The sequence below is a fragment of the Taudactylus pleione genome, unplaced genomic scaffold, assembly GCF_031769625.1.
Source record: "Taudactylus pleione unplaced genomic scaffold, aTauple2 ptg000135l, whole genome shotgun sequence".
NCBI classification, from domain to species: Eukaryota; Metazoa; Chordata; class Amphibia; order Anura; family Myobatrachidae; genus Taudactylus; species Taudactylus pleione.
Window position 1 is genome coordinate 7,998,861 of NW_028284537.1, and position 21,661 is coordinate 8,020,521.

General features: G+C 47.5%; 1 protein-coding gene across 1 annotated transcript in view; it reads left to right on the forward strand.

Annotated features, from left to right (window-relative positions):
* Positions 1–361: 361 nt before the first annotated feature.
* Positions 362–21,661, forward strand: part of LOC148522996 (cadherin-related family member 3-like) — a 131,196-nt gene continuing 109,896 nt past the window's right edge. Inside the window, exons 1-2 of the mRNA XM_088473436.1 lie at positions 362–391; positions 8,506–8,704. Of these exons, the coding sequence (XP_088329562.1) occupies positions 362–391; positions 8,506–8,704 (229 nt within the window). The remainder of the gene's footprint in view (positions 392–8,505; positions 8,705–21,661) is intronic.

Consider the following 21,661-nt stretch of genomic DNA (forward strand, 5'->3'; position numbering starts at 1 on the left):
GAGGAGCGCCGATGCTGATGGACACTCCACCTTCATGACCTGCTGCTGCCGGAGTGCTCTATGGTCGCGGACGTCACGTAGCATGTGACCGCCGTGACCAACCTGAGCACCATACGTGCACGCAGGGGGGGTACCTGAGTAAACAGAACCCCCCCCGGCCCGCCAATCAGTAACAAACATGGCGCTGGCGTGTGTTTGTTTTAGCAGCTAACGAGAGCCAGACAGACTCTCAGCTGCTGTATCCACTGAGGGAGCAGGGCGGAGCTCACTCATGAGCTCCACCTTCCGGCTCCAGCAAGGGTGATGGGAGAGACATCATGACATTTCTCCCATAGTGCCGAGCGGGAGGACAGTGGAGCGGATGGTGGCAGGTGCAGTAAAGGGGATTCAGGTAAGTAATGTGTGTGTTATATCTGTAAGGGGCACTGCATAGGGGGATCCACTACTGGGGGCACTACATAACGGGGCACTGTATAAGGGGCACTACTGGGGGCACTGCATAGGAAGGGCCCCTACTGAGGGCACTGTATAAAGGGCACTGCATAGGGGGACAACTACTGGGGGCACTGTATAAGGGGAACTACTGGAGGCAATGCATAGGGGGACCATTACTGGGGGGGCACTACATAGGCATGCACTGTATAAGGGGCACTGCATAAGGGGCACTATTGAGGGCACGCTATAAACGGCACTGCATAGGGGGACCACTACTGGGGGCACTGTATATGGGGCACTACTGGGGGAACTGCATGAGGGGCACTACTGGGGGCACTGTATATGAGGCACTGCATAGGGGGCCCACTACTGGGGGCTCTGTATAAGAGGCACTACTGGGGACACTGGATAGGGGGAACACTACTGGGGGCACTGCATAGGAGGACCACTACTGGGGGCACTGTATATGGGGCACTGCTGGTGGCACTGTATAAGAGTAACTGCATAGGGGGGCGGTGGCAGCTGGGGCTGGCATAGGTGCTGGGGGGTGGTAAATTTTAATTGGGGGGGGCACCAACATTTATCTTGCCTCCGGGCACCTGGGATGAAGTTATGCCACTGGGTGAGGATCTAATGTTTTCACACCATTGCACATTGTTTCCCTCCAAAATTATACTGATGTATTGGTGGGCGCAGGCAGGCAGGTATGCAGGTAAGCTCATTTGATTTGATTGGGAAAATGTCTGCTGGCATTCCCTGTAAATAATTTATTATTGTCAATTAATATAAGTAGGATTAGAAACTGTCCTTATCACAGGTATATAGGTGAGTATTACAGTGATTTTGAGATTATTTTTAATGTCAACTGAGCACATGATTTTAAATCACTTAGGGCCTGATTCACTACCGATCGCAACTGCGATTACGCATGCAATCAGGTGACTTTTGCGTTCTGTGCATGCATATGAATCTACGCAGACCAATTGCAGAGTGATTGACATAAAGTACCGCTTGGGGTGGTGATGGGGGTGGGTTGGCAGGTGCTCCAGCGCATTTGAACGCCGTTACAGGGGCGTGCATAAATTAGCCACTGAGATGCAGTGGCGTAACTTCATCCCAGGTGCCCGGAGGTAAGATAAATGTTGGTGCCCCCCCACCCCCCAAATTAAAATATACCCCCCCCCCAGCACCTATGCCAGCCCCAGCTGCCGCCGCCCCCCTATGCAGTTCCTTTTATACAATGCCCCCAGTAGTGGTCTCCCTATGCAGTGCCCTCAGTCGAGGTCCCCCTATGCAGTGCCTGCCTATGTAGTGCCCCCCAGTAGTGGTCCCCCTATGCAGTGCCTTCAGTAGTGGTCCCCCTATGCAGTGCCCCCAGTAGTAAGGCCCCTGTATTGCCCCCAATAGTAAGGCCCCTGTAGTGCCCCCAATAGTAAGGCCCCTGTAGTGCCCCATATGATGTCCCCAGTAGTAATGCTGCTGTAGTGCCCCCATATGATGCTCCCATTAGAAAGGCCCCTGTAATGCCCCCTATAGTGCCCCCAGTAGTAAGGCCCCTGTAATACCCCATGTAGTGCCCCCCAGTAGTAAGCCCCCTGTAATGCCCCCAGTAGTAAGCCCCCTGTAATGGCCCCTGTAATGCCCCCTGTAGTGCCCCCAGTAGTATGCCCCCTGTAATAAGCCCCCTGTAGTGCCCCTAGTAGTAAGCCCCCAGTAGTTAGCTCCCTGTAATAAGCCCCCTGTAGGGCCCCCAGTAGTAAGCCCCCAGTAGTTAGCCCCCTGTAATTAGCCCCTTGTAGGACCCCCAGTAGTAAGCTCCCAGTAGTAAGCCCCCAGTAGTTTACCCCCTGTAATAATCCCCCTGTAGGGCCCCTAGTAGTAAGCCCCCTGTAACGCCCCCTGTAATAAGCCGCCTGTAGTGCCCCCAGTAGTAATCCCCCTGTAATGCCCCCTGTAATAAGTCCCCAGTAGTAATCCCCCTGTAATGCCCCCTGTAATAAGTCCTCAGTAGTAATCCCCCTGTAATGCCCCCTGTAATAAGTGCCCAGTAGTAAGCCCCCTGTAATGCCCCCAGTAGAAAGCCCCCTGTAATAAGTCCCCTGTAGGGCCCCCAGTAGTAAGCCCCCAGTAGATAGCCCCCTGTAATAAGTCCCCAGTAGTAATCCCCCTGTAATGCCCCCTGTAATAAGTCCCCAGTAGTAATCCCCCTGTAATGCCCCCTGTAATAAGTCCCCAGTAGTAAGCCCCCTGTAATGCCCCAGTAGAAAGCCCCCTGTAATAAGTCCCCTCTAGGGCCCCCAGTAGTAAGCCCCCAGTAGTTAGCCCCCTGTAATAAGCCCCCTGTAGGGCCCCCAGTAGTAAGCCCCCAGTAGTTAGCCCCCTGTAATAAGCCCCCTGTAGGGCCCCCAGTAGTAAGCCCCCAGTAACGCCCCCTGTAATAAGCCACCTGTAGTGCCCCCAGTAATAATCCCCCTGTAATGCCCCCTGTAATAAGTCCCCAGTAGTAATCCCCCTGTAATGCCCCCTGTAATAAGTCCCCAGTAGTAATCCCCCTGTAATGCCCCCTGTAATAAGTCCCCAGTAGAAAGCCCCCTGTAGTGCCCCCAGTAGTGCCCCCCCCGCGCACGCACACACACATACAAAAAAAATAAAAATACTTACCTTAAACCCCGCTCCAGTCCTGCTGTTGTACGTCCCCGGCGCCCGCTCCTCGCAACTATGGGAGTGACGTCATGACATCACTCCCATAGTGCACTGCGGGACCCGGAAGCTGGAGCTCAGGAGCGAGCTCCATCCTCCGGCTACCGCCGGGGGGAGAGAAGGAGCCGGGCGCCTGCTGGTAACACACTTAGTGGGCCCCCGGCAAATGGAGGGTGCAGGGGGTATGACCGCGCCCCCTGTAGTTACGCCACTGGAGGTGGAGGGCCGATCAGCGGCGCTCCTTCTCCGTGCAGCTCCGAGTGACAATGGAACCAGGTGCACCCTTCAGGGCTGGCGCCCGGCGGCAAATGACTCCATTGTCTCTGGGAGTTCTGCCACTGCGGAGATGCCACCTGCAGCTTGGGCTTTTACTACGTGTGATAAGGTCAGACCTTGTGCAAATGTGCGTGAGGCTGCGATTGTACTCGATGTTACTGATGGTTTCAGTCTTGCTACTATTACAGATGTGCAGTGGCATAACTAGGGTATATGGAGCCCAGGGCAAATATAAAAATGGAGCCCCCCCATGTGCCCCCGCCCCAAAAAATGGGCGTGACCACTTAAAAATGGGACTTGTCAACATGACACACACCCCTATCTCGTCACTCTGAACATTCCTTTCAATATGCACCTTGATGCAGTGCCCCTTATACAGTCCCCCCTATGCAGTGCCCCCAGTAGTGCCCCTTATACAGTGCTTCCAGTAGTGGTCTCCCTTATGCAGGCCCCCAGTAGTGATCCCCCTTATGCAGTGCCCCATTTAGTGGTCCCCCTATGCAGTGCCCCTTATACAGTGCCCCCAGTATTGGTCCCCCTTATACAGTGCCCCCAGTAGTGATCCCCCCTATCCAGTGCCCCTTATACAGTACCCCCTGTAGTGGTCCTCCCAATTCAGTGCCCCCAGTAGTCCCCCCCCATGCAATGCCCCCAGTAGTGGCCCCCCGATGCAAGGCCCCAGTAGTAGCCCCCTCCCCAGTGCCCCCAGTAGTGGTCCCCCCTGATGCAGTGCCCCCAGTAGCAGTACCCCCAGGAGTAGTCCCCAGTAGTGGTCCCCCCCATTGCAGTGCCCCCAGTAGTAGTCCCCCCCCAGTAATAGTCCCCAGTAGAGGGTCCTGTCCCTCCGATGCAGTGCCCCCAATAGACAAACACGAGTAAAAGAAAAAAAAATACCACTTACCTGAATCCCCGCTCTGGCTCCGGCTCTTGTTCCCACCGCCGTCCGCACCACCGCAGTCCTCCCGGGCTGGCGTTCTCTGCATTATGGGAGACACGTCATGTCGTCTCTCCCATTACCCACTGCAGGAGTCAGAAGACGGAGCTCATGAGTGAGCTCCAGCCCGGCTCTTGTAGTGGGCGCAGCAGCAGCAGCCAATGAGAGTCTGTCTGACTCTCATTGGCTGCTGATTAACACACACATCGCCGCCTGAGCCCACCTCCCACCCTCTGCCTGGTGCTAATGGTTAAGCATTCAGGGGGAGGGAAGGGGCTCGGCTGTGCAGCACAGGATCGGCGCTGGGCACAGGGAAGCCTAGCGCCTGTCCTGAGTAAATGTGTAGTGCTGACCGCACTCACTGCGGTCGGCAGTACACTGGCTAACTAGGATGGGCCGGTACAATGGCCAGCGGCGCCCCCCCCACACACACCGCCAGTCCCACGGCGCCCAGGGCACTAGCCCTGCCCTAGTTACGCCACTGCAGATGTGTGTACGGTAAAGGGGGTGTTCTTGTGTTAGGCTGCGACAGCTTTGCGATTGCAATCATTAGTATATTTCTTTGCAGTGAGACTGCGTGCGTAATCGCATATGCACTCGCAAAAGCGATCCTTGCTGAATCAAGCCCTTATTCATTTATTATAGTATTCACACTTATTTCCTTTATTCACTTTTTTTGGGTCAAGGTTGTTGTTTTTGTTTCTATTTCGCTTTGATTACTTATATTATCTATTGTATTTGTCAGTAACAGAGGGCCTGATTCAGAGCCGGACGCTCTGAAAGAGCGCTCGCTCTGAATCAGGGCCGTCCCTCTGAATTTTAGAGCTGTCTCCTGGCCGCTCGCATAGCTGTGGGTGACCCACAGCTATAGCGAGCGGCCAAAAAGATGGTCACGATGGTCAAGACCATCGCGACCATCGGGTTTGCGATGAGAGCCTTGTGGTAGGGTCTCGTCTGCCGCAAACCCTGGAGTGCTTTTGGCTCTATCAGAGCCAAAAGAACTCCCACTGACACCACTTGTGATGTCAGTGGGGCCGGCCCCAGACGGTAGGCGTTCCCGTGGGAATGCCTCCATCTGGCCAGCCATGCCCCTGGCACGCCCACCAAAGGAGGCGTGCTGTCACTCACCATTGACAGCATGCCCCCTTTGTAGTGAGACCCATAGCGACGGCTTGCCCGTCGCTATCTGGGTCTTGCGCATGCGCACGACGGAGCCGGGTTCGTCGTGCGTATACGCACTGGCCCAACATCGACCTGCTTGCGAGCGCTCAGCGCTCGGGAGCGGATCTGAATCAGGCCCAGAGTACATAATAAAATATGTATGTTTTAAGATGCATACACACACACCACGATTTAGTAAATGAACGATTTTCATTCATTTTTTCAAGGGAAAAATGAACGAAAATTGTTTACTAAAATCATTCATTTACTAAATGTAATGAACGATTTTTTTGAACTACAAACTATTTTTGCATATTCCCTTACTGAAAATCATTGAGTTGGTCAGTCTGACTGAACTACAAACTGCAAACTACAAACGTGAACGCGCATGAACGATAATCGTTCATTGTTTTAACTCAGAAAGTGAACGATTTTTCAACGATTGAACGATAAACGATATCGTTATCGATAATCGTTCAAAAAATCGTTGTGTGTGTGTATGCACCTTCAGTGATACTTAATTTCCAAGATTTGTCCATGAGTGCCCTATAGGGAATTTTCCTTATGGTTAGGATTTTTATTCCATTCCAGTTATATATTGCCTGTATACTAATCGAGGAGCACCTCCTGACTACTGTGTTTTATTATACCAGGGTTCTATATATCTCATATTATTGACTACATTTACAGTAGGTCAGGATTCAGGAATATATGGCCAATATACTCGGTGTGGTTATAATTCCTCTTTTTGAATGATCACTTTTAGATGAAATTCCTCTTTGTAACAAGTTCTCATATCACTTGAATCCTATTCATCTTCCTTTACAAATGTATTTAATTGTATGTTGTTATACTTGTTGTATGTTGTTATACTTGTTGTATGTTGTTATATTCTGTAAATGTATTTGCTATAAACATTAAATAAACCTAAAGCTTAAAAGCAAACAAAACAACAAACAAAGATGTACAAACAGCCGGGTAATTAATCCACGGCTCTGCAAGAGACACTTGTACCAACAAATGTAGTTGCGCTTGGCTGGCTTCTCATTGTGTCGCTGCAGATTTATATTATTCACTTGTAGCCAACAGTAGGTTACAAACTATCAGTAACAAGACAGGACAGTAAAATAAGGTGCCCGCTTGCTATTTTGCTTGCTACTTGCCCATAAATTGCAGTATGTATGGATTCAGATCTGCACGCAAATGGCATTGCAGCTGCGATATCTCACGTATCGCAATTTGCAAAAATTTGGTAATGACTCCCCGTCCAGTGTTTAGCGACGCCCACTGACAGCTTCTCACATCCGACGTTCACACATTAAACCAGAAACATCAGATATAGATCAGACGGCCATCAGCCTCCTTTGTAATCCTCAGCTGTCGCAGACACAGCGGTCTACAGACACGCAGAGAGCTCTCCTGCTGTGAGCCCAGGCACAGTGGCTAATTTATGCATGCCCTGAAAACAGTGTTTAAATGTTACCGACACGACTGCGTTTTTCTAACCACCCCCCGTTACCTCCCCCAAACGCTGACTACCTGTCACTCACTTTGCAAGTGAATCGCAAGTGTGCGAGCGTAATCGCAAAACAAGCGCTGCGCGTGCACACTGCAGCTTACACTCATGCGCAATAGCTAACAATCGTTAAAACTGCGTAAATATCGGCATTGCATGCATATCTGAATCAGGCCCTTAGTCTGTAATCATCGTTTGACTGCGTTTAATCTGGCATTCTCCTTTTATGCTGGTATTTTGGCTGCTGGAACATTATCTGGATCTATTCAACGCAGGTGACATTACAAAGGATAGGGTGTCATTATAACAGCCAGGGTGTCATTATAAGGGCCAGGGTATTTTTTCTTTTTGAACCACTGTGCACAAGTGCAGTCTCAGGTCCTCATTCAGAAGCGCTCGCAAGAAGCGAGCGCTCGTTCTGAATGAGGGCGGCCGCTTCTATTTTTAAGTGCGGCCTCCTGGTCGCTAGCTAAGCTGTGGGTTACCACCCACAGCTTAGCGACCAACCGACGAGGGTGATTGTCGCGATGGTCAAGACCATTGCGACCACCGGGGCTTGCGACGAGACCCTCTGTTTGTAAAACCACCCCCCCACCCCGCCTACAAAATGGGCCGAGCTGTCGATCAACATCGACAGCCGTCCCTTTTGTAGTGAGCTCCGGAGCAAGAGAGTTTTTCTCTCACTCCAGGGCTTGCGCTCGCGCAGTGCGGCCGCTGCGCATGCGCAGGGCCTAACCATCGACCCAGTTGCGAGCACTCAGTGCTTGCGACCGGGTCTGAATGAGACCCTCAGTTTCTCAGGAGGAGTCATTCAAACATGTGAAATACTCCTCCAATGTGGCCGGGATGTAACTCGCAGGGATAGCCGTATTCGTTATTGATGTCCCTGTGAGTTACATTTATTCCATTCATGTAAATAATAGTTATTTCCGCTGCGATGTACATAAAAAAAAATGGCCACTTCAGCAATTATTAATACATATGCCCCTTAACCCTCATTGTTTCCTAATCAATGGGTAAATTGTAAGCTGCATTTTTGCTTTGTTGACTCTAGAAGGCAGCCTGACACAAATGTGTTATTTTTTTTAAACCACTTAACTTTTATACATCATATCAACAATATATATATATATATATATATATATATATACATACATACATACGTACACACACTATAAATGTATCAGTACACTAAATAAAAGTAAATATGCAAAAGAAAAATGGGCAGGGCATTATCACCTAACTATGGCCTCCAGGTATTCCTCCATACACATGTTAATAGAAATAATGACACTAGATTTATATCATCTATGCAATTGCCAAGAAACTCACTAGAGCTTCACAGTTTACTGTAAAATCTGTGGAATGAGTTTTGTGGTAGCACAAGTGTAAATCAGTCACAAAACTAGAACATACAGGTGCCTTCACAAAGACTCGTGGGTTGAAAACGTTCCGCAGCAGCTGATTAAGTCAGATTTTTAAGAGACCGCACTATCAGCCTTTGTATAGAAACCAGCGGGCGGCGTGCACGCCGAGGGGAGCCAATAGAGCCGGATCGTCAGACCTAGCAGACGAACTGCAGCGTTCAGCTTTAATATCATCTCAGGGACATGATGTTCTAGCTGCAGCACTTATCTGGTGTGTAATCAGAGGAAAGTCTGTATTTGAAGGGGTCCGCACAGGTCCGGTGAGCTCCTTGTTTTTTCATATGATATGCTGGCTGTTTTAGTGAATGGTGAAGAATCAATATTTTTAGCCATATATATTTTTTAGTAAAGAAATTGTGTTTTTTAAATTACATTCCCACATCTGTGAATGTTATTGGACACTGGGGAGAAATATTGTTTTTCTTGGAATAGATTTTTTTTTTGTGGTATACAAAGTATATAGTTTAGTCCTTTACTGGAGTCGGTTATACATAAATTTGGACTCTGATTGCTGTTGCAACGTGTGTTGCAAAACTTCCTTTTTTTAATTTTAAGGAACACTCTCCTACGTTGATAATAAGTTTCAAGTCTGCAAATACATTGTAACATCAGTCTGACATAAGTTGCAGCGCTGCTAAAATCACATCTATATCTGACTGAGAACATACAGCTATCTACAGTATGTATCATTAAAACGACATATTCACGTTATACCTTCATGCAGTGGTTCCCAAACTCTTTTGAATCACGGCACCCTAGAATATCAGCTTTGTTTTCACGGCATTCCTAAGTTTAAGTTTGTTATTGAAAAATTCAAAATAAAATGTAATAAAAGTAGTAAAGTGAAGTAAATTGTGCTGACCTGTCATCCTTAGGGTCAGTTATGTGGTGGTGGACAGGTTTTCACTTCTGTTTGTCCACACATTACATTGACCATAAATAATTTGATTTGGTGCTGGACCACCAACCTGGAACCATAACTGACCATCAAAGGAACCATAACTGATATAATGAGCCATTCGCAGTTTCACTGTACCGGCCGTGTGTACTTACACGTGCATGTCTTAATCTTTGAGACAAGCATATGCAAGTGTCCCGAGGCACCTCAGGGTGACACGGCGCACAGGTTGGGGACCACTGCCTTAATGCATACTTGCTGAGACACAGCCGGGCACTTCGGGGGGAGTGGTCGGGTTCCTACATCATTAGGCCCCCGTTAAGCAAACTGCCGTGAATCGAGGGACCACGAGGAGGGGGCGGGGCTAAATGACACATTTAGACATAATTTAGGCTTGCCCCTCCCATACGGAGCCGTGATTCCCAGGAATTATCTCCCCATCCTGCCCACTTTACTAGAAAGTGGGTGGAATGCGTGCGATCCGTATACTCATCTGGAGGTGTGGGGGGATACCTGAAAATTTGGGAGCCTCCCGCAACTTCTGGGAGTGTATGCCTTAATGGAAGCTATGTGAGAAGTTTCTACATCACAAAAATGAATGTGCCACCTGCCCAGAGAGGAAGCAGCCATTTTGTGACCAGAAACATTATTCAACCTTTCAATCACTAGGAGCTAGCTGCGACATGCACTGAATATTGGTTCGCCCCATGAGTTGGTTGCTTCCCTTTTGTGTATAGGTGACAGCTCCACTGAAAGTACAGGAAGTTGTGAAAATTTCACTTTGAGATGGCTGCAGAATGAACATGCGGGAGGAAGAACCAATCAGAGGTCACAATAACCTTGGCTGCAGCTTCTTATTGGTCCTCCTACCACCCCTCTGAAAATCATCACACAGCCCTAGTTCTAATAGGGGGTGTAGTAGGCATGGCCGGCAGTTCAAATCCTGACAGCGGCAGCCCGGCAAGGGTGAAGATCCCGATCGTTCCTAAGGTAAGTATCGCTAACCTAATTCTACCCCCTATCCCTAACCCTCCCTTAGGGGTGCCTAATCCTAACCTCCTCCCCAAGTGCCAAACCCTAATCCCCCCTCTAAGTGCCTAAACCTAACCCCCCCTTCCCCGCTGCCTGTACCTAAGTCCCCCAGGGGGGTGCCTAACCCTAACCTCCCCCCGGGGGTGAATAACCCCCCCCTTCCCCTAGCTTAAATCTAACCCTCTCAGGGGGGCACCTAGCCCTAAGTCCCCCTGGGAGCCATAATCCTCCCCCCACGGCTGTCCTCGCCCGGCGCCCGGCTTACCTTCGTTCGGTATGCCGGGCATCGGTCTTCCGGCATATGGTTAATGACAGGTGTCGAGTTTAATGACGCCTGTCATTAGTACCACGCCGGGATTAGAGAGTCTGGAAGCTGGCGGTCGGCATTTAGACCATCGGCTTCCAGACTACATCTCCTAATAGGGATAGCCATTGGTGGGTCAACCATTGATGGTCACTATCAATGGTTCCATTAGTGGCTAACCTCGATGGCATGAAACCATTGACAGGGGAACCATCCAATACTCACTGGGGCAATCAGAGGTGCTTTGTGGGTCACATCAAGGGCGGAGCTAGGCTCCGTGTCCTGGCGCCAAGTAGAAAAAAAAACTTTGGGGGACTCTGTATCATCAATTGGATTGATGGTTGATAGGCTTCCCTAGGCTGTGAGACAAAACATAGAGCCCGGAACAGCTTCACGGAGTAGCCCCCTTGGGCTACGAGGAGCGGGCAGAGCAATAATAATCTGGTAGCTAATCAAATTTCGTCTTTCTCAGTGTTGTGCATGAAATTTGTTGGTGGCGAGAATAGATGTAAAAGGAACCCTGAGTGCCTGTGATTTGTGTGATTGCACTTCTGAAGACAGAGCAGTTGATGACGGATTAGTATGGGAGTATAATGTGTCAGTAAGGAATTCTGAGGGAAGATATCAAGTTCCATCCTATAGGTTATGAATTCTGTATTAGGCTATTAAATGTGTGTGCTATAAAAATATGTTATGTGTTTTTGCTGCAGAATGGGCCTTATCCTTGTGAAAAGCTTGGTCCTGACATTTGTACTGTTCATAAAACACTTGTGTAAAACATTTATAGCAACCAGTTTCTACTATTTCCCTTAATCTTAAGTAAGCTATGAGTAAAGGAGGGCCGAGTGGCTAAGGACAGCAACATAGAGGTTGTTAACATTTCATATCGGAGTTTTTACCTGCGTTAAAGTCTGGTGCGCGTGCCCGCTTATCCCCCGTATTCAATATAAAATTAACGAAAACGGGAAACTCCGAAGTTGGATTTGCGTAAAGTTATGAATTTTTCCTTAAAATAATTGTAAGACCCCCCCTAAAGTTGTACAAAAATGGGGGAACACCATGGGTACCCCCGTTTTAGCCTTTAATTGAAAGTCGGGGATTTAAATAGCCGCAGCAGGTGTTTTTTTCCCGACATTGAAGAAGTGTTGCAGAAGAGCACTTAGGTTATTTTTTTCGTTTTTTTAAGTGGTCCCATCAAATTTGGGGTACATGAAAATGGGTACTAGCATATTTTTAAGTCCCTAAAGTAAGTTTTAAAAAATTCTGCATTTGTGCACCTGCCGCTATAATTCTATTCTAGAAAACACCTGCCACATACTTGCAGAATAGCCCTGAACCTATTTCCCTATTGTTAAATAATTTTCTACCATTTTTTTTTTTTCACCCCAATTTTAAATTATTTTTTTGGGGTGTCCCTATTTTTTTTTTTACTTTTTTTGACACAGTTCTTTTTTAAATGTAATTCTCAGGGGTGCAGGCTATTTTTTTTTAAGCCTGCACCCCTAAACCCCAATTCTGCACTTTTTTTCGACACCTATTCAATGGTGAAAAGTTATCACCGTTTTTTATCAAAGACTTGTCAAAACTGCGATAAGTCTTTGAAATTGAATAGGGTGTAAAAGTAAAACCTGCGATAATGACGTCATAATTGCGATATTAACGCAAAAACGATGTTATCGCACCCATATTGAATACCCCTGATAGAGTTATACCCCTTTTCCACTGCTGCAATAACCTGGGCTATTGCCAGGTCTACTCAGGTTGTGGCTCAGTGGAAAAGGGTCCCAAAAATATAACACGGGTCCAGTGACCAAGGAATCTAACCGAGGTAGCGACCAGGTTTGGACACAAGAGGGACCCGGGTTAAGGGACAGTGTAAACGGGTAACCTGGGTTGGACGACCGGGGTCTCATTTACAGAATGGGGAGATCCGGATTTCCTGATGTTATCTCCTTGTGTCGGCAGAAGAGTTCCACATGCAGTGTGAACAGCGCCAACCCAGTAATAGTCCAGGTCAGCGCCGCGGTTATGAAATTGGCCTGCCTTGGGTCTGACCCGGTTTGGAAGCATGTTCCAAATTCTAGGTCGGACCCGGGTTTTTGGTGTAAAAGTGGTATAAGTGAGGCTGGAGAGGCGTTTGGCCCTGGAGTAGTTTCCATGTTACTCATACTTGCCTACTTTTAAAAAAACATGTCAGGGAGATTGTGAAAGCAGCACCTATGAGCGCGGGGTAAAGTGGGCGTAAAGTACAGCTATATCTGAGAGGCGTGTACAGCTATATCTGAGAGGCGTGCACAGCTATATCTGAGAGGCGTGTACCGCTATATCTGAGAGGCGTGTACCGCTATATCTGAGAGGCGTGTACTGCTATATCTGAGAGGCATGTACTGCTATATATGGGAGGCGTGTACTGCTATATCTGAGAGGCATGTACCGCTATATCTGAGAGGCGTGTACAGCTACATCTGAGAGGCGTATGCAGCTATATCTGAGAGGCGTGTACCGCTATATCTGAGAGGCGTGTACCGCTATATCTGAGAGGTGTGTACAGCTATATCTGAGAGGCGTGTACCGCTATATCTGAGAGGCATGTACAACTATATCTGAGAGGCATGTACCGCTATATCTGAGAGGCGTGTACAGCTATATCTGAGAGGCGTGTACCGCTATATCTGAGAGGCGTGTACCGCTATATCTGAGAGGCGTGTACCGCTATATCTGAGTGGTGTGTACAGCTATATCTGAGAGGCGTGTACCGCTAGATCTGAGAGGCATGTACCGCTATATCTGAGAGGCGTGTACAACTATATCTGAGAGGCATGTACCGCTATATCTGAGAGGCGTGTACAGCTACATCTGAGAGGCGTGTACCGCTATATCTGAGAGGCGTGTACTGCTATATCTGGGAGGCGTGTACAGCTATATCTGAGAGGCGTGTACAGATATATCTGAGAGGCGTGTACAGATATATCTGTGAGGCGTGTACCGCTATATCTGAGAGGCGTGCACAGCTATATCTGAGAGGCGTGTACAGCTATATCTGAGAGGCGTATGCAACTATATCTGAGAGGCGTGTACAACTATATCTGAGAGGCGTGTACCGCTATATCTGAGAGGCGTGTACAGCTATATCTGAGAGGTGTGTATCGCTATATCTGAGAGGCGTGTACCGATACATCTGAGAGGCGTGTACCGATACATCTGAGAGGCGTGTACCCCTACATCTGAGAGGCATGTACCGCTATATCTGAGAGGCGTGTACCGCTATATCTGAGAGGCGTGTACCGCTATATCTGAGAGGCGTGTACCGCTATATCTGAGAGGCGTGTACTGCTATATTGGGGAGGCGTGTACAGCTATATCTGAGAGGCGTGTACAGATATATCTGAGAGGCGTGCACCGCAATATCTGAGAGGCGTGCACAGCTATATCTGAGAGACGTGTACAGCTATATCTGAGAGGCGTATGCAACTATATCTGAGAGGCGTGTACCGCTATATCTGAGAGGCGTGTACCGCTATATCTGAGAGGCGTGTACCGCTATATCTGAGAGGCGTGTACGGCTATATCTGGGAGGCGTGTACGGCTATATCTGAGAGGCGTGTACAGATATATCTGAGAGGCGTGTACCGCTATATCTGAGAGGCGTGTACCGCTATATCTGAGAGGCGTGTACTGCTATATCTGGGAGGCGTGTACAGCTATATCTGAGAGGCGTGTACAGATATATCTGAGAGGCGTGTACCGCTATATCTGAGAGGCGTGCACAGCTATATCTGAGAGGTGTGTACAGCTATATCTGAGAGGCGTATGCAACTATATCTGAGAGGCGTGTACCGCTATATCTGAGAGGCGTGTACCACTATATCTGAGAGGCATGTACTGCTATATCTGGGAGGCGTGTACAGCTATATCTGAGAGGCGTGTACAGATATATCTGAGAGGCGTGTACCGCTATATCTGAGAGGCGTGCACAGCTATATCTGAGAGGCGTGTACAGCTATATCTGAGAGGCGTGTACCGCTATATCTGAGAGGCGTGTATCGCTATATCTGAGGCGTGTACCGCTACATCTGAGAGGCGTGTACCGCTACATCTGAGAGGCGTGTACCGCTATATCTGAGAGGCGTGTACCGCTATATCTGAGAGGCGTGTACTGCTACATCTGAGAGGCGTGTACTGCTACATCTGAGAGGCGTGTACAGCTACATCTGAGAGGCGTGTACCGCTATATTTCAGAGGCGTGTACCGCTATATCTGAGAGGCGTGTACAGCTATATCTGAGAGGCGTGTACAGCTACATCTGAGAGGCGTGTACTGCTACATCTGAGAGGCGTGTACCGCTACATCTGAGAGGCGTGTACCGCTACATCTGAGAGGCGTGTACCGCTATATCTGAGAGGCGTGTACCGCTATATCTGAGAGGCGTGTACTGCTACATCTGAGAGGCGTGTACTGCTACATCTGAGAGGCGTGTACAGCTATATCTGAGAGGCGTGTACAGCTATATCTGAGAGGCGTGTACCGCTATATTTCAGAGGCGTGTACCGCTATATCTGAGAGGCGTGTACAGCTATATCTGAGAGGCGTGTACAGCTACATCTGAGAGGCTTGTACCGCTACATCTGAGAGGCGTGTACCGCTACATCTGAGAGGCGTGTGCCGCTATATCTGAGAGGCGTGTGCCGCTATATCTGAGAGGCGTGTACAGCTATATCTGAGAGGCGTGTACAGCTATATCTGAGAGGCGTGTACCGCTATATCTGAGAGGCGTGTACAGCTATATCTGAGTGGTGTGTACAGCTATATCTGAGAGGCGTGTACCGCTAGATCTATCTGAGAGGCGTATGCAACTATATCTGAGAGGCGTGTACCGCTATATCTGAGTGGCGTGTACCGCTATATCTGGGAGGCGTGTACAGCTATATCTGAGAGGCGTGTACAGATATATATGAGAGGCGTGTACCGATATATCTGAGAGGCGTGTACCGCTATATCTGAGAGGCGTGTACCGCTATATCTGGGAGGCGTGTACAGCTATATCTGAGAGGCGTGTACAGATATATCTGAGAGGCGTGTACCGCTATATCTGAGAGGCGTGCACAGCTATATCTGAGAGGCGTGTACAGCTATATCTGAGAGGCGTATGCAACTATATCTGAGAGGCGTGTACCGCTATATCTGAGAGGCGTGTACCACTATATCTGAGAGGCGTGTACTGCTATATCTGGGAGGCGTGTACAGCTATATCTGAGAGGCGTGTACAGATATATCTGAGAGGCGTGTACCGCTATATCTGAGAGGCGTGCACAGCTATATCTGAGAGGCGTGTACAGCTATATCTGAGAGGCGTGTACCGCTATATCTGAGAGGTGTGTATCGCTATATCTGTGAGGCGTGTACCGATACATCTGAGAGGCGTGTACCGCTACATCTGAGAGGCGTGTACCGCTACATCTGAGAGGCGTGTACCGCTACATCTGAGAGGCATGTACCGCTATATCTGAGAGGCATGTACCGCTATATCTGAGAGGCGTGTACTGCTACATCTGAGAGGCGTGTACTGCTACATCTGAGAGGTTTGTATAGCTATATCTGAAAGGCGTGTACAGCTATATCTGAAAGGCGTGTACCGCTATATTTCAGAGGCATGTACCGCTATATCTGAGAGGCGTGTACAGCTATATCTGAGAAGCGTGTACAGCTATATCTGAGAGGCGTGTACTGCTATATCTGAGAGGCATGTACCGCTACATCTGAGAGGTGTGTACCGCTATATCTGAGAGGCGTGTACAGCTATATCTGAGAGGCGTGTACCACTATATCTAAGAGGCATGTACCGCTATATTTCAGAGGCGTGTACCGCTATATCTGAGAGGCGTGTACCGCTATATCTGAGAGGCGTGTACCACTATATCTGAGAGTCATGTACCGCTATATCTGAGAGGCGTGTGCCGCTATATCTGAGAGGCGTGTACAGCTATATCTGAGAGGCGTGTACAGCTATATCTGAGAGGCGTGTGCCGCTATATCTGAGAGGCGTGTACAGCTATATCTGAGAGGCGTGTACAGCTATATCTGAGAGGCGTGTCATAACACTGACTTACATCCAACTGTAAACGAGCCCCAAAGCAGTTAGTAAGATATACTTGTTAATGAAAACACACTGATACTTTTCAGGTCCTGCCCATGCATTGTGTATTACAAGGTGTTCCATATAAGCAGCCAATACAACCCTTATATGAAAATACATGTAGCCATAGCGATAATTGTGCATTATAGCCAATGCAGGTAAATTACACTGATCATCCCATTTGAATGTATATAGCCCTGATTTCTTTTTTTCCGAAGTATATAACAGCTACATAATTGGGTAGGGTGCAATCAGGGAGATTGCTAGATTCTTCAGGGAGTCCCCCTGACAATGAGGGTGAGTAGACAAGTGTGATTTTTCTTAAGCGTTTACATATGAAACCCTCTCATCCACAATACAGAGAATTCTATTGGTCTGGGATGTATGTGATTACTCATTTGACAATGGTCCATTGTTCTAGGGCCCAGTCAGCATGTTATTGGTCTTGGACTCTAATGCTGGGTACACACTGACAGATATATTGGCCGATCAATTGATAGGTCAATATATTGGGTGCCCGTCAGCCAGTGTGTACCAGCGATATGTCTGTAAACTACGTAGTTCACAGACATATCGCATCGGCTCTACTGCACAGCCGATGGACAGATATATCTGCAGATATATCTGTCCATCAGCCAGTGTGTATGGGGGCGGTCTGCCAGCCACCGGTGCACATGCAGCATAGGCCGCGGGGACGGGGAGGACACGCCCCCAACCTACCCCCGGTCAGCGGACCGCGGCGAAAGAGACAGATGATGGTCGTTCAGTGTGTATGATCAACCATCATCTGCAGATCACTCGATCTGCAGATATATCATCCCAGTGTGTACCCACCTTAAGGGGCCCATTTATCAATAATCACATACTGCAGTCTGATCTGGACCCAATATTAGTGCCCATGATCGCATTGCAGTATGCGATGATAGCACCGGGATGTATTAAATAACAGAAGCCTCCATGGTACATTTTACTTAATATTTAAGGGTATCCCCCAAAAAACAGGAGAATTTACTGATGAAGACACCAATTATGATGTCGCCTTGTGGCACAACAAGTGACAGCATGCACGTAGCAAAGAATGAATGCATGAAATAAATATATAAATAACATAGCCACAATAAACATACAGATATTATTATCCCTGTTATTTAAGAAAATATAATAAATAATACATCTTTACTTTGTGAATTTCCCATTGTCCTTTTAATAGAATAATTGGTTTGTGTCAGCAAGGTGATCCTCCTCTGGTGAATGTCCAGTTTTGGAAAAGAGAGCCGGGGCCTCGGAACTGGGCAATGTCTTGTCACATTTCTTGAAAAACTGAACTGATTGTTAGCATGCTGCTACTTCATCTACTGCTTCATTTGTTTCACTTGATCTGATCTCCCTTCTATTACTGTGATGGCCTCTTTCATAGGGGTAGGTGTATTAAGCCTTGGAAAGAGAGAGAGTGGAGAAGGATAAAGGCCCTCATTCAGACCCACTCGCAAGCGGGCGCACGTACGTTAGGCGTACGTACAAAATTATTTAAATTCAATGGCTCGCTCGTATTTTCGTTCGCATCTAAAATTCCTCCCTAAACTCAGGCGACCCCTCCTCTAACTAACGAGCGTGCGAAATAGCGAGCGTACATCCCCGAAATGGCTTGAAGGGAACGCACGCACAAGTGAAACCGGAAGTGGCCTTGTCAGATGTCGATTACCTGCTCCTTTATTCTGCCTACCTCCCTCAATCGTATCATGCCAATCAATGTATCAATTAGCTTAATTGTTTTTTTTTTTCAACACAATGCAAGAAACTTTACTCTTGTCCGTGTTTGTGTTTACCCGCAGAATACGTACGGATGGAACATTCGCTTTTATTGTTCAAAAAACATGTGAACCACAATTAAACAATTGTTCTATTGCTGTGGATCCCCGCATATTTTCCGGGGTTCATTTCTTTATTTAAATTTGCAAACGCATGTCACTGCATCAAGCCTATCATAACTCTCCAGAGATTTCTGGCCCTGTTGAACACATGACTCATACACTAACCAATAAAATTGCTCCTGTTAATTTCCAAAATACATTAGCCAATCAGAAATTTTTTGCACACTTTAGCAAAAATGTTTTGTATGAAAAACTCCATTGCCATCATGAGAGCCTCCGCATTCACCAGGCGCGAGCTGCTGGTGCTTACGGAGGTGATGGATCGCCGTATCACCAGCCAGCCTCCACCCATCACCAACCGGCAGAAGCGCTCCACGTATGCGGAGGCACGGTCCCGCCTGCGGTCCTTGGGTTCACGCCGCAACATCGGGCAGCTGGAGCGCAGGTGGTCAGACCTGCAACGGCGAACGCCCCGCTTGCTGGCATGCTTTCGCATGCAGATCCTTGAAAGTAAGGGTTATGTATTGTGGTTTTCATGTTTGTGTTTGTGGGGCAAACTGCGTGTGCATGTTTTCCTGTCTGTCCTATTAATTATTTGTCCTCATATCTGCGTGTGCATGTTTTCCTGTCTGTCCTATTAATTATTTGTCCTCATATCTGCGTGTGCATGTTTTCCTGTCTGTCCTATTAATTATTTGTCCTCATATCTGCGTGTGCATGTTTTCCTGTCTGTCCTATTAATTATTTGTCCTCATATCTGCGTGTGCATGTTTTCCTGTCTGTCCTATTAATTATTTGTCCTCATATCTGCGTGTGCATGTTTTCCTGTCTGTCCTATTAATTATTTGTCCTCATATCTGCGTGTGCATGTTTTCCTGTCTGTCCTATTAATTATTTGTCCTCATATCTGCGTGTGCATGTTTTCCTGTCTGTCCTATTAATTATTTGTCCTCATATCTGCGTGTGCATGTTTTCCTGTCTGTCCTATTAATTATTTGTCCTCATATCAGCGTGTGCTTGTTTTCCCTCTATTTCTGTTTTTTTCATTCTACTCCTATTTGCATGGTTTTTTTTGGTGGTTTTTTTTTTTTTATTTGGGCCCCGGATTTGCCCAGAAACTAACCTCAATTTGTTTGACATATTTTAGGAGGACAGCCAAGACTACGCCGTCACCGTCCGGCCAGACGGCGTTCCCGGCCACTATCCCCAACCCCCAGCCAACACTCCACCCCAAATATTTCCCCTATACCCCACTCCTCCCCAGCCTTCCAAGACCCTCTCCCGGAACTGTCGGGCCTCCTTCCCCTCCGTCCCACTTCCCCCTCTCCTCCACCCACCCCTCTTCCAATTACCCCCTCCCCGGAGTCCATCATTACCCCTCCCCGTTCTTTGGGGAATGAAGGCTCCTCCGAGGAGGAACATGGAGGGACTTCCGGAGCTCCCGTTTTGGCTCCCAGTATGTTTTTCTTTCTCATTTTTTTTAACCACAAACTGTTTGTATGTAATCATGTGTCGTGCCTTTATTCGTGCTTGTTTGGTTTACTTTTGGTGATTTAGCAGTTTGCCTTTACCTCTTCCTGCTGATTTCAACATACACATATCACACCTGTGTGAATTTGTACATAGGCCTTGTATTTTTGGCAGCACCCCCTTTTGGTTTTTTTTTTTTTTTTTTCGGTTTAGGAGTGATTTCGTTGTGTTTTTGTTTTTTTAATGTGGATTCCCTATTGTTTTATTAATCCACACACTTTTCTCACCCACAGAGGAACAGAGGCGTCGACAAGAGGTGGACGATTGTGTTGGCCAGATGCGCCAACATGTCATTGGCATTCTTGTGGGCCTTGACCGGCTGTCTGGCATCCTTCGCCAGTAGTTTTTTTTGTTTATTTTCGTTTTGTAAATAAATTTTGTAGTTCTAATATACGTTCTGGCTCATTCTTTTTTTCAAAAACAAAAATAGTTTTCCCTGACATAAGTAGACTGTTCCTGCAAGGATTTCCCTTTTTTAAAAGTTAGATTGTATTTTGTATTTGTATGTTAAACAGCCACAAGAAACACATAACAGTAACAATGTCATTTCCCTTTTTGGGTGTAGTGTCAATTAGATATTTCGACATTTTACAGGTTCCTAGTTGGTGTGCAAGCTGCTTAGGCCAATCTTCAAAATCCAAAGGTTTGGACAGGCTTCCTTTTGGTGTGGGTTGGGAACCTGCAAACATATTTCAGTTTACATCAACTGGTGTCAGTACTGGATTACCCCTTAGTCAAATGTAAGGTGTGTTAACCTGGTTACACTTGCTGTTAACGTCCAAAAAAAGGAAGACCATTTCACTCTCCAAACATTTATTCACAACATAAATGAGAAATCAAAGTGGTCAGTCCCCCCCAAAAAAACAGTGATAATCTCAAATACAACACATACAAATAAAATATTTAATTAAAAAAAACAATCAAGAACTGGTTGACGAAGGACCATGCCAACATGATTCCACAAACATGGCGTTGCGATATGGGTTCCAGAATATATGGCCAAAATCACCAGATCCAGGTTTGGTAAGGGTAGCAGGAAGTAGTGAGCGTTGGAGTGGCAAAGATTATGTGAACAAACAGAAGATGGTGAAAAAAAAAAAAATAAATTAGATGTTCGCAAACAAACACAAACACATTAGGTATAAACACTGTAGTTTGGGTCAAACTTACCTAAAAAATCTGGCCACCACATCATCGCGTATGGCCCCCCCACATACTGACCTCCGACCAACCTCGGGGGGGCCATCCTCAGGTAAGGCATCCTCTGGCTGCATTGGGACACCACTCCTTATGGCGATGTTGTGAAATATCCCACACAGGACCACAATTTTCGACACCATATCCGGCAAATACATGAGCTCGCCACCAGAGCGGTGGAGGCATCTGAATCGGCCTTTTAAAAGGCCGATACAGCGCTCCACCACTTGCCTGGTGGCTGTAAGTG